The sequence below is a fragment of the Barbus barbus genome, assembly GCF_936440315.1.
Source record: "Barbus barbus genome assembly, chromosome: 4".
Taxonomy (NCBI): Eukaryota; Metazoa; Chordata; class Actinopteri; order Cypriniformes; family Cyprinidae; genus Barbus; species Barbus barbus.
In genome coordinates, this window is record NC_136732.1 from 38,383,319 (window position 1) to 38,396,500 (window position 13,182).

The 13,182-nt window shown below is 37.6% G+C and overlaps 1 protein-coding gene across 6 annotated transcripts in view; it reads right to left on the bottom strand.

The window, feature by feature from the left end:
• Positions 1–849: 849 nt before the first annotated feature.
• LOC306863623 (dual specificity mitogen-activated protein kinase kinase 4-like) overlaps positions 850–13,182 on the bottom strand; it is a 14,189-nt gene continuing 1,856 nt past the window's right edge. The window contains exons 2-13 of one of the 6 annotated variants that reach the window (XM_079407080.1): positions 9,890–9,922; positions 7,570–7,672; positions 6,486–6,660; positions 5,897–6,016; positions 5,690–5,809; positions 5,544–5,595; positions 5,271–5,398; positions 2,976–3,053; positions 2,741–2,889; positions 2,457–2,502; positions 1,356–1,456; positions 855–946 (exon numbers count right to left, since the gene is read on the bottom strand). In XM_079407080.1, coding sequence (XP_079263206.1) covers positions 943–946; positions 1,356–1,456; positions 2,457–2,502; positions 2,741–2,889; positions 2,976–3,053; positions 5,271–5,398; positions 5,544–5,595; positions 5,690–5,809; positions 5,897–6,016; positions 6,486–6,660; positions 7,570–7,672; positions 9,890–9,922 — 1,109 coding nt within the window. In that variant the 3' untranslated portion in view covers positions 855–942. Of the gene's footprint in view, positions 1,457–2,456; positions 2,503–2,740; positions 2,890–2,975; positions 3,054–5,270; positions 5,399–5,543; positions 5,596–5,689; positions 5,810–5,896; positions 6,017–6,485; positions 6,661–7,569; positions 7,673–9,889; positions 9,923–13,182 lie in introns of all 6 variants that reach the window. The other 5 variants (XM_079407082.1, XM_079407084.1, XM_079407079.1 and 2 more) reach the window with 5 other exon arrangements.

Below are 13,182 nucleotides of genomic sequence, written 5' to 3' on the forward strand. Positions count from 1 at the left end.
TCGACTCAAACGACTGTGATTGGTCCATTCTGAGCAGCGCTGAGAAAAGTAACACGTGTTTGACAGCGCTGTCATCTATCGCTGTTACTTTTCTCAGCGCTCCTCAGAATGGACCAATCACAGTCGTTCGAGATTGCTGGGAGATTATATCTAAACGATCGTTTAATGGTCACTGCTGTAATGCTTTCTCATTTGTATTTTAGTAATCAGTTCGGGGGTTTTATTACATTTGAACGATTATACTTTAAAGGGCGGGAATCTCTACAGTAAAACGAAAAAACGTCCTGAGATTTGAACTTGGAGGAAACTTGCCTTCTGGAGGAGAAAAAAAGCTGTTTGTGTATCAAAGAAAAATATTGCGATTCATTGTATTTAAATGTAAGATATTGTTAACGAAATTATGTATTTAAAACAATCTTTAATTTTATCAAATTTAATTTGATCAATTAAAAATAGTATTCATATTATCACCGTTGTTTTTTTTAAATATAATAATAATACCATGTTTAAATGATATTACACATTACAAATAAACAAAGATCCGCCATATAGAAAAAAATCTGTGATATTATAAAATCTTAGACTTAAATTATAAAACAAAATAACTGCATTATATTAAATTATATTACATAACATCAAAATACATTAAATAGCGTATTTTTGATTCAAAATATTAAATATCTGTACAAAACAAAATAATTACATTGCAAATTATTAATTGATTAATGAATAAAGTCATATTAATATGTAAAAACTTAAATAAACAACAAAATCATTTGATAATGTCAAATCAATGGATTTCTTTCATAATAAGATTAGCTCCATTTTACAAAGCACCAAACACAGAGTCGTTTCCATATTCCTCAGTTTTATTTATAATATCAGCACATAGTCGTTGTACAGTGAGGATTACAGAAACCCCGGCCACCTCTGCATCATCATTCACCTTAACATACAAAACACAAGTTTAATATCACATACATGAAGAGGAGGGACGAGACACGAGCAGATTTCCAGTACATCGAGGGCTTTCCCAAATTAAATATTCCACAAGTGATTTCAGAAGTATAAATACAACTCCAGGCTTATTTATTATTTCATTATCTAATATCTGTTTAAAAATGACTATTCCGCATCCGCGAGAGATCAGACCTGTCAGACACGTGTGTGTTTGCGCTTTACATGTGTGTGTGTGTGATGTAAGAGAGAGAGAGAGACGTGGGTAGGAGGTATTTTACAGTCGAGCTTGAACTGAAGGCCGTTGTGCCGCTCGCTCTCGGTTTCCTGTTTTAATACTGCTGTTCTGTGATGAAGCAAATGTTTAAACCGACGCTTTCTCGTGTCAGTCCACGTACATGGGGGAGCTGGGAGCCGTGGGCATCTCATCCAGGATCTTGCAGACGTAGCTGGCCACGTCTACCGTACGCTCCTCGTACATCTGAATGAAGGGATGTTTCTGAGAGACAGAGAGAAGATGTCCGGGATACTTTCATTTCTTTCACTCAACAGCACTTCTGCTTTAGTCTGCTTGAGAGTTTCGTATCCTTTGAAATGACCTGCGCTTTTATCACATCTGAAGCATTACATATGGCTTAAAATTATTTCAAATAAGACAAAATATGGCTAAAACAGCTAAAAAGACAACCTATTTTGTTATCTCAACAACTGTCACGTTTATTAAAGAGCCAGGATACCCAGAGTCTTGGATAAAATAGGGTATGATTTTTCTAGACCTGTATTTGTCACGAAAATTAATAAAATACAGGTCACGGAATTTTTTATGACGAATACATATTTTTCTAAATATGTTAAAATCTTAAATAATTTATTACGTAGAAACTGCTAAGAAATTGCTATTTGTATTTGTTAATAATAATAATAATAATAATAATAAATATAACTAAATAAATAAATACTGGAAAATTCATTCTGGAATTATAGAATTGTATTAAAAAAAATACTAATATATATATATATATATATAAAGAATATTAATTAGATGATTTAAGATAGTGGACAAATACATATTTAAAATCTGCAAAAAAATACATTAGTCCATCAGTGTGACAAATTAAATTCAAATATATTTTTTTAAATGTGATCTCTTAAATATAATAATAACTACTCTTATTAATAATAAGAATACTTTTTTGCTGTTCTTATTATATTATTCTAAACAAAAAGAAACAATTAATTTAATGCTGTTTAAAACACACTATATTCCCATATCCAGGGTTTCTCCACGTTTTGACAAATTCATTTCCTTGGATTTTTATTTGGGAAAATAATCTTATATAAACACCAATTTCTAGGCCATTAAAAATGTTACAGCATAATTTCCAAGACCAGGATAAAATAAAATGAAAATAAAACAATTCCCAGATATATCCAGGTTTTCTATAACAGATTCAACTTTCATTCAAAACTGTGGCTTTCAGCAGGAAACAGGAACTCACCAGAAGCTCTTTGTACTTTGGCCTTTTTGACTCGTCCTTTGTAAGGCTGTTAGAAGCAAAAACAAATAAATAAAAGATTTAATTAAAACCCTTCAGAATCAAGTTACTCATAAGCGCAATCTTGAGCTCTTGCAGTTGCTGTGAATGAGCAGCAGGAGGCGTCGTGTGCATCATGTGATCACACAATGAATCAGAGATATTACATCCTCTCTGCTGAGTCAGCAGACTCTGAGAAAGAGGAAACACTGGAGATCACAGTGAGTGCGTGTCTGAGTGTGTCTCACCACAGGTTAACGAAGTTGATGAATTTGGGGGAGAACTGTCTCTCCTCGGAGCTGCTGAGCTGCGGCGGGTCGCCCTTCACCACCTGCGTCAGCTGATCGAACACACTGTTCCACTTCGGGTAGGGGAACCGTCCCGTGGCCAGTTCATACTGAAACAGCATCGCAGCAGTGTAACAGAAATCACTTTCAGTATCATACACACACAAACGATCACATGACAGATGATCATCCTCACCAGTGTGATTCCCAAACTCCAGACGTCTGAGCGGACATCGTAACCCTGTCTGGAAGCGCTGGGGTCTATCCTCTCCGGCTGAGGGACAAACACACACACACACACACACACACACACACACACACACACAGAGTGAACCATACAGAAAGACTCCAGACGTGACGGCAAAGCTGAATTACTCACAAATCATTTAATCACATTTTGCAGCTGTTAATTTGGCACAAAGTCTGCATGCAATTCTAAAGAATCATTATTATTAGCCGTCTTGTTTGGACTCATAAATTTAAAAATATATATATATATTTTTTAAAGAATAATCTGTTTTACTGTGAATGTTGAATGTTTCATGACATCAAAGTTCACAATTTTTTGCTGCTATTATTTTAGCACGAATCATCAGTGCGTTATTTTAAACAAAAATATATTATTCTTATTTTATTAATAAAAAGTCATGCGATATTATCATTAGTTATTGTTGTTAATTTTATTAATTAAAAAAACAACAACAAAAATAAAAATACTCCATTTCTCCCCCCTGTTTTAATTAGAAATAACTCACTGTTGAGGTTAAATGTTCAACTATTTAATTTCTTACACTGTATGCATCTTTGTACGGAGCTCTTTAAGGTACATGGTGCTGGGAAAAATTCGGGGTGGGAGGAAAAAATAATTCAGAGAACAGAAAATAATTTTTTAAATGTTTTGCGTTCTCTCGAGAAACTTTTGCGTTCCCTCTCAAAGATATTTGCGTTCTCTCGCAAAACCAGTTGAGTTCGGACAAACTCTTCCGGTTTACTTTACAGCTTGCAGTGGTTCATACAGCTCCGCATGTTCACAATGGAGCAGTTCATAGAGTTTTATTTTGAACTTGGACTCAAATAAAGAAATACGTCAGTGCTTAGGCATGGTTTTGGGACACCTCAAATTTTTCCCACCACCATTTTTGGCACGAGTCAGCACAACATGTTCATCTTAAGACAACAACAAAAAAACACAAATTCTATTATTATTATTATTAGTTGCTGTTGAAAACTCTCATTAATAAAAAAATAATAATAATCAATTTATCTGTTGAAACACTGGCTGAAAATATCTCATTTCTATTATTATTAGTTGTTGTTCAAAACTCTTTTTAATTAATAATAATAATAATAGTATTTTTTTAATCCAATTTTCTGCTGAAACACTGGCAGAGAAAATGTCTTCTCCTGACATATTAAGTCCCCTCCTACAAATATTGTAATTCACTCAGAAATGCATATGAGGTTAACTGTGCTGAAAATGCCGTTTCAACTAGCATAGATGTAGAAATGCACACTCTCTGAATAGTGAGAGTGCAGCAGAGTGCTTTTCCAGCACATCAGACTGTCTGTGTCTGATCCAGCTGCTTTACAGGCCCAAACACCACAGAAGCAGATGTGCTCCCGGCCGTCACACACTTCCGTCCAGACAGCAGCAGAGTGTGTGTCACAAACTAACAGCTGTGCATGTCAGTCAACACACTGATGCTGACAGACTGATGATGTCATCATGCAGTGAGGAGACTCTGGGGATGATGATGATGATGAGATCACAGCTCAGATTAGAGCATGACATCATCAGCAGCAGCAGCAGCAGGGGCACTGCAGAGCGGAGCTTCATTCATAGACACTACTGCAGTTACATCACTCTACAGCGCGAAAACACACACACACACACACACACGCATGCACGCCTTCAGACAGGATGACCCGAAAATTACAGATTTTTTTTTTTCCCCAGTCACTAAGAAAATGATTATTATCATTATTATTTTATTTATTTATTTATATTAATTATTTACTTTTTTTTAAATGACCCAAAATAGCAGTGGAATTTTATTTTTTTATTTTATACATACATATATATATATATATATTTTTTTTTTCTCAGCAGCACATTGGATTAATCAAACCTGATCGTAAAAGCATTTACAATGTTACAAAATATTTATATTTTAAATGCTGTTCTTATGAAATTTCTATTCATCAAAACATCCTGGGAAAAAATTCATATCGTATCAATTTCGTATAAAAGTTCCCACAAAAATATGAAGCAGCACAGTTATTTTTAACATTGATAATAATCAGAAATGTTTCATAAGCAGTGCATCAGTATATTAGAATGATTTCTGAAGCATCATGTGACACTGAAGACTGGAGTAATGATGCTGAAAATACAGCTTTACATCATTTTTACTGTATTTTTGGTCAAATAAATGCAGCCTCAAACATCTGAATGGTAGTGGGAATGAATGTATCAATGAATAAATCTTACTGCCATATACGGTCTGCAGCCTGCGTCTCTGGTTTTGGCGATGGAGTCGACCAGCTGTCCGCTGATGCCGAAATCACACAGCTTAATGTTGCCTTTCCTGTCCAGGAGGATATTTGATGGCTTTATGTCTGCAGAGAGAAAGAGCTTCAGTTCGAGTAAAAAAGAACTTCATATCTAAACCTACTAAAATCCACTCAACAAAAACACGCAAAACAACAAAAATGAACTGATAGAGGTCAGAAACGAGAAACTCCTTCATTCTGCTTCTCTCACCTCTGTGAATAATTTTCAAGTTCTCTTTTAAATGGTTAAGCGCTTTCACAGTCTGAAACGACACAGAAGAACACAGCATTTTAATAAACGCTAATGAATGCATCACTTAATAAATGCCAAAGTGGATTAAATGAATGAAAACTCACAGCTAATATTATTTTCCCTAAAATCTCCTCTGGAATCACTTCGTCTAAAGAGGAATAAACGTATTTGTAGAATTTGTCGAAGGAGGTAGACATGAGCTCCATGCATATCCAGCAATCCCCCTGAGAAAGACAACGACAGAACAAGTGTCTTGAGAGGAAAGACTCTCAAAGAAAGCATGAGACGGTAAGCAGGCCAAGCGGACAAACCTCTCTGAAAAGAGCCCCGTAAAACTGGACGATGTAGGGACAGTCGCTGCTCCTCACGACCACATCCAGATCCATCAGCAGCTGCTTCTGTTCTCGCTCGTCTACCGTCGACCGGATCCTCTGTCACCAAACACAGTCATGACTGTCAGCATAAAGTCTGATCCACATCCCAGCTTATTATTACTATCTGGTGTGTTACAAAAGAGCACACATTATGCATAAAGCGCATCATTTTCTTCCCAAAAGTATTCGGTTTAAAATGAGAGAGTCGATAGCTATGTTTCTATCCACCTACTTTTATGCGGTACTGTATGCATCAAACTAAATATAATTTAAGGATCTAACACCATGAACCTCACAAAATGAACCAAATCCAATTAGTTGTGCTTATTTTGCCCTTACTTTACTTGGAGGTGCACAAACAAGTCTGGTAACCTTTCTGTTATTTTTGGTCTATCCTGACTCTTGGAAAAGCTTGCCTTTTGGAGAAGGCTGTGTGCTATATTGATCACACACACAGTTTTTAAACATTCAAAGACAACCTAAAGTGTAACAGAAACCGAACAGTAACTTATGACATGCGTCTTACTTTGACGGCCATGATTTGTCCACTGGGTTTGTGTGCCATCTTGTTGACGGAGCCATACGCTCCTCTGCCGATCTCGCCGAGATCCTTCAGGTCTTCGGCTGTGAAGTCCCAGTGCTGCTCCGGAGAGATCTTCAGCTTCCCAGACGACTCGATACTGTGTGTCCGCAGCCGCTCTCTGAAAACACACACAGATGCACGTGAAGACGATCATGGCTGAGGATGGAAAGACAAAACTGAAGTCTTATCCACAGAAGACAGTTCTGAGTTGAGGGCCAAAACTCACAGGTTGTAGATTTGGGCTGCAACAAATTATTATTATTTTTTTTAAATCCATTAACCTGGCATTTAATTAATCCAATAATTGATACATTCGGATTGGAAAACACAACAACATGTAATTCCATTTCACTAGAGAAAGAATATGCTATGAATAGAGGACTTGTGTTTTATATGGAAACAAGAGTTTTAAGTTAAAAACAGTTTAATGGGAGTAATTTACACCACTCTAGCCAATCAAATGTCTTGTGAAGCCAAAAGCTGCGTGTTTGCAAGAAACAAATCCATCAAGTCATTTTAACTTCAAACCGTTGCTTCCAACTAACATTTGAGTCTATACGCCATAATATTCTTTTCTCAAGTGGAAAAGGGCATCTCTTCTGAATCAGGAGAGAAATCTGCACAGATCAAGCAGTCCATAACAGCTCTAAACGAATATGTGGATGGATTTTGATGTGAGAGACAACAGGAGATGGACTTTATCCCCTGAGCGGTTTATGGAAATTTAGACTGGTATTTTAGCTGGAAGCAACAGTCTGAAGTTAAAAAATTCTTAATGATGGATTTGTGTCTAACAGATACACAGTTGTTCACTGCACAAGATATGAACTGATGGACTGGAGTGGTGTGGATTATTGTGATGTTTTTATCAGCTGTTTGGACTCTCATTCTGACGGCACCCATTCACTGCAGAGGATCCATTGCTGAGTAAGTGATGTAATGCTACATTTCTCCAAATCTGATCCATCAAACAAACTCATGTACATCTTGGATGGACTGATGGCGAAGAAAGGTAGCCTTTACTCACATGTGTGCGTTCTGGAAAGGAAGTCCGGCAGTGTGCAGAGTGACTCTGGAAGTAGGTTTTATTGGAGGACTGGCAAAATTTAACTTGAGGGCTTTACGTTTACCTGACAAAGGAGGAAGAGACCTTCAGGTTAAACAACACAGTCAGCAAAAAGCAATTTCACACACAAACACACAAACCAACACACTCAGATAGCATGAAGATAAAGTTGCAGGTGTATTTTATTCAGATTGCCATAGGATGAGATCTCTAACTAAGCCATGGAAGATGTGGGAGGGTCGTGTGAAGAGACCAAAGTTCACTAAAGACATGCACATCTGAGCACCAGGAGAGGACCCCAAGAGCCAGATTTCCTAAAGCCATCAGAACATGCTGAAGGTGTAAAACATCTTCATTAGAAAACATATAGAGGGTGACGACGGCTTTAGCAAATCTGGCAGCAGAGGACAGTGACTGCAGTCCCACATGCTCAAACCCTGCGTTTAACATCACCAAACCAGCAAATCCTTCCCCATCTACATCCACTCAAGACAACACAGCGTTAAAAAGATCTGATCACATCCGGACACAAAACAGACAATCTGAAACCAAAACTAAAAACAGACTTACCTTCATCGCACACAAGACCTAACACAACCCAAACACAAAAGTATGCATGGATCTGTAATGTGCAAACTGTGCGGTTCATCTTTTTTTCTTCAAGCTCTAAAAATAGCCACCACAAAAATGAAGCCAATGCAACATGACAGAAACAATGACTGGTTTGTTTTACAGGAACACAAAAAACTATTTCTTTATTAGAAAGTTTCAATTTAAATTTGGGTAATTGAACTCTATATGCTGTTCAGGGCATCTTGGTATTTCACCTTAACACATTTGACAATTTTACTCTAGGATCATTCCTATTTACAGTAAAAATGCATCAAAACACAAAGAAATTAAACGTCACTGTTTTGGTCACAGTCTCTTTCCACCAAAATGATTTAATCAGACACATAAAAAAAACAAAAACACACGAAGACACAGAAACCACAAATAATATAACTAATAAAATATATTAAAATTAATATAAATGTGGGTAATCTGGCTCATTTTCATTCAATAACACTTTTTTATTATTATTATTTCAGTATTTTATCCCTGTATTTTGGCCTGTAACCCTATTCAAATGCAATTTGTTTGCCTTTTTTCTGTTTCTTTTCTTTTGTTTTAATAATAATTCACAAGGCAGTGTTGCGACTATTTCTGCTCTTCTCGTAATAAACAGACACAGAGGGACTTTACAGAGCTATCAGTGTTTTCTAAAACTATAATTCAATGCTGGTGTCTCCATATAATTGCAAACTAAAGACGTGAATAAGTGAAGAGAAATTAAAACTTAACATAACACAAACCACATTTAGGCACCAAAAAGCCCTTCAGATTCATGAAAGTAACTGCAAAAATCAGGGTAAGCACATCTCTGTGAAATTAAGCACTATTTTCCCTCCATCAGAAGAATGTGAGGATCCGAATACCAGAGGAACGACATTTCTGAAATCTCACGGCATGTGCGCCCATGTCCCAACAAGCTGGTGTTTGTTCGAGATGCTCATGCCAAAAACATCCCATCAGTGCTTCAACACAAACCGAAGAAACAGGGAAGACAGCTACAACACCCAAGGCAACGTTCACTGCACCGGTTAGTAGAAAGCCGTCTGAACACCTCAGTAAACAACCACCAGAGCTTCCATTACTGTATGTGAAGCGTTGATCAATGTGGAAAGTGCATGCGTGATCATTAAAGAGCTCTTGATCAAGTGCAGGCTGATCTTGATTAAATGGACTAAATCAAAAGAAAGTCAGGACCAATCGACAGTCCAGGAGTGAATCTCAATCTCAAGTCAATGGAAGCTCAAAGTCTTAGACTTGTGCCGATTTCTCACTAAAATCCTCTTTATTTTTATAAATAAAAATATTTCATTATGTATTTATATGCTATTTGTAACAATGACAGTATTTGTTGTATATAACACATTTATATAATATCATAATTTGTTATTTAAGGTAAATATTACTGCTTCATTCTCTTTAGGCAAACAATTATATCCTTTTTTATAAATTTTAAGAGCAATACAAAATTCTTCATTCATCTTGCATCTTCTTGGCAGATTATAAGTTGATCTAGGGCTCTAGGACAGACCGGCTAACCACCCTCCACCTCTAGCAAGCAGAATGATCTGTCCTAAACCGGCACAAGTCCAGCAGAAACCCATTAGTGTCGGGCAGAGGACAGGCTCCCAGACCAGCAGACAGACACGCTACAGAACGGTTGGCTTACTTTGATGAACTCCAGACAGGTTTATCTGAAACCCTGGTGGTGAGAAGAACAACGGTCGGATACATGGTTTGATCTGGAAAAACACCTTCATTTGCAGCATCTGTTCAAGTCCAATGCTAATTCTGTCATCATCATAGCAATGAAGTCTCAATAAAACCTCAAAATCCAAGGAAACCACCTGACAGCATCTGAAGCTCGCTCAAACCAAACCTTTGTGCCGGGATGTGCATCAGTGAACCATGGGAAATGTGTGTACATGCAGAGGAGGTTCACACACAACAGCAAGCGGAAACCGGCAGAACGTAAAAAGCAAAGGAAAACACCAGACTAAGAGAGAAATGAAGGAGAGAAAATCAAAATGAAACAGTTCAGAGAGGGAATATAAACAGCAGTTGTTTCTGGGGGAAAACAATTTCACAGGGTCTCACCGTGGTCCGGCATCAGGGAGGATTGTGGGTAAGAAGAGACGAGAGATAAAGGGAGAGAAATATCATGAGGGGATATATTGAGTTTCATTGCTTAAATACACAGATTAAAAAGAATCCATCCAGCTGGAGTTTGGGAACTTCAGACTGCAAAAATAAAGTCTATGTTGGAAAAAGATTTATGTTAGGTTATTTCATGACAAATATACTGAAAACAAATTTGGAAATCAAAAACAATTTAAGTAGAAAGACTAAAATAGCATTTTCTCTTAAAACATCTCATTCACACCTTAGAATTTTTTTTTTTTTATTACAATAAGGAAGTTTTGCAACACAAAGCCATAAAAGATGTTGCACAAAAAGTAAACGTGTCGTTTCTTATGCAACAGGTTTATCTGAATACAAGAACACGGAGATAATAAATCATGAATCATGAGTTTCCTCTTCCTGTATAAACGTGAGGCCAATGAATAAAGCTTCCCGACAAAAGCAGAATCACGTCAGACAGCACTTTCAGGAAATACAGGAATGATGGTGTGATGGAGGAGATTTTGGAGAAGCACAGTAAAATGAGAGAACAGACAGACTAAACTGAAGGGTTTCTACATTGAGATATGACTGAGGAGTTACAAACAAAACAACACTTGTAATGATATTGGTGATGACTTTATGATAAACACAATTCATGCACATTAGTGTCCTTGTTCAAACCTGCAACCTTTCCAGACCAAATCTTTAACCACTACACCACACCATGTCCAAAATAAATCACTGAAAGGGTCACATTTCCACATAGTTCCACATTTGATGTTAAATACAGCAGAATATCACATTCACGCTGGTTAATGTCTTAAACTAACCCACGTTCTACCTTAAATGCAAAGTTTTGGGAGATAATAATCTAAATGACTCATGGTTCAATCATGAATATATCATGTGTCAACAGAGTCATAAAAACTACCCAAATTACAATCATAAAAGCATTTATGCAGTAGTTTATGTAAAAATAAAATCAAACTGGGGGCCACAAGATGCCAGTGGGCCCATGGAAAAGTGAGAAATAGTGGAAAACATTTCTCGTTTGGCTCTCAGCGAAGGCGGTCACATTTTTTCTCTCCCTCTCCTCCCTTTACCTTCCCTTCCCTGCTTGCTCTCTCGTCTCGTCTATTGTCTATTACTTGAGAGACTCTCTCTGCACTGCTCTCCAAACTGAAAAATCATGGATTTGATCAACTGGTCTCTCAATGCAATTGACACAATTTTCTCGACGAGAAGTTTAGGTTTGGGGGAACCTGATTGTCCCAGCGGAACTTTTGCAGCTGGATATACGATGGACGCATGGGAAAGGTGGCGGGTCGTGTGTCTGGCGGCTCTTTCCGTGGAGGACATTGAAGATATCTACCTATTCGGAACCATGATAACAGGTCTTCTGCTGATTGAATTAGGCTTTGCCCTGGGTTATCGTAAAATTCAGGAAACGGGTACAGCTGTCAATAGCCTCACAAGGCTGCCCGTTATGATTGAAGCAGTGGGCAGAGCAGTCAGCTCTGAGACTCAGACTATAAACCGCAATATGGAGACTATCACGGAGAAGCTTTCAGATTTTAATAGAAAAATTTATGGATTTGGAGACCAGAATGGACAAAGAGAGTTGCCGTGAAAATTGGATTACGGCTACTCGCACCAAGACTAAACAATCTTATCTTCTTTCGGCTCTCTCAAAACAGCACGGCTTCGGACAAGGCGTGCTGGGAAACAACCCGGGAAGAGCACTGCAGTGAGACGCTCTTACATTCCTTCCCCCCTTCCACAGACACCTGCGGATTGTTGACTCTGTCTGGGTCCTGATCAAGGCTGTCTCCATAGCAACGTGCTGTGTCGCTATCACATTCTGCGGACTGTGACAGCTTGATTCGAATGCCAGCGTGGCGGCTCCCCAGGCACATACACACACACACACATACGCACATAAACATATGCATTTACCTCCTACCCCCAATCCCTCGCCTTCGCCCCTTTGTACCGCCAGCCTGACAAGCGGGTCCGACCGGCACCGAGAATGGCTGCAGGACCGGATGGCTGCTTGCCGGAACTGGATTACTCCCCTGTTGCAGTCATGTGACCAGGGCTCCAGACAAAAAAAATCGAGTAAGGAGCCATTGGCTCCTATAAAAGAAAAACTTAGGCGCCAAATTATTTTTTTAGGTGCCACAGAATAAAAGTGGTTTATTTTATTATTATCATTTTATTTTTCCCCCCTATTTTAACATTTCAATCATTTTGTCATGTGTTTATGTCTTATCTTTTCTAGGCTTTATCAGCATTTTAATCCATCTTGTAGATGATCAGGTCGACCGGGGGACTAAGGTTCACTTAAAGTGTGAATTAAATGTTTTTTACAACTTGAAATATACAGTCACAAAGAATTGTTCGTTACACAGAATCTGTACCAATATCATGGACCATAAGCATCACTTGGCAACTGAGTGCAGTGCATCCTATAAATGTTGTCACGTCTTTCACACATTCAGTCTGTTTTTCTTCATTAGTAAAATGCAATTTTATAGGAGGAGTTGAATCATGTACAACAGAATAAGTAAAAATATTAATATGCAACAGCGCATAAATATAGCAAAACGCTCCTCTTTATAGTTATTTTTCTAGCTGACTGATGAGTTTATGGACACTGAGTGGTTATTCTGAGGTAAATGTATTACAATGCAATGTTTACAAGCTTTATACATTTCCTCAGTTTGAAACACTGAATGAGCTTTTACATAAAACATTTCAGTAAGTTGTACTATAGGCTTTCTTATTGCCTACCTTTTGATCATGTTCATTTCATACTATAGTAGTAAATCGAAATAT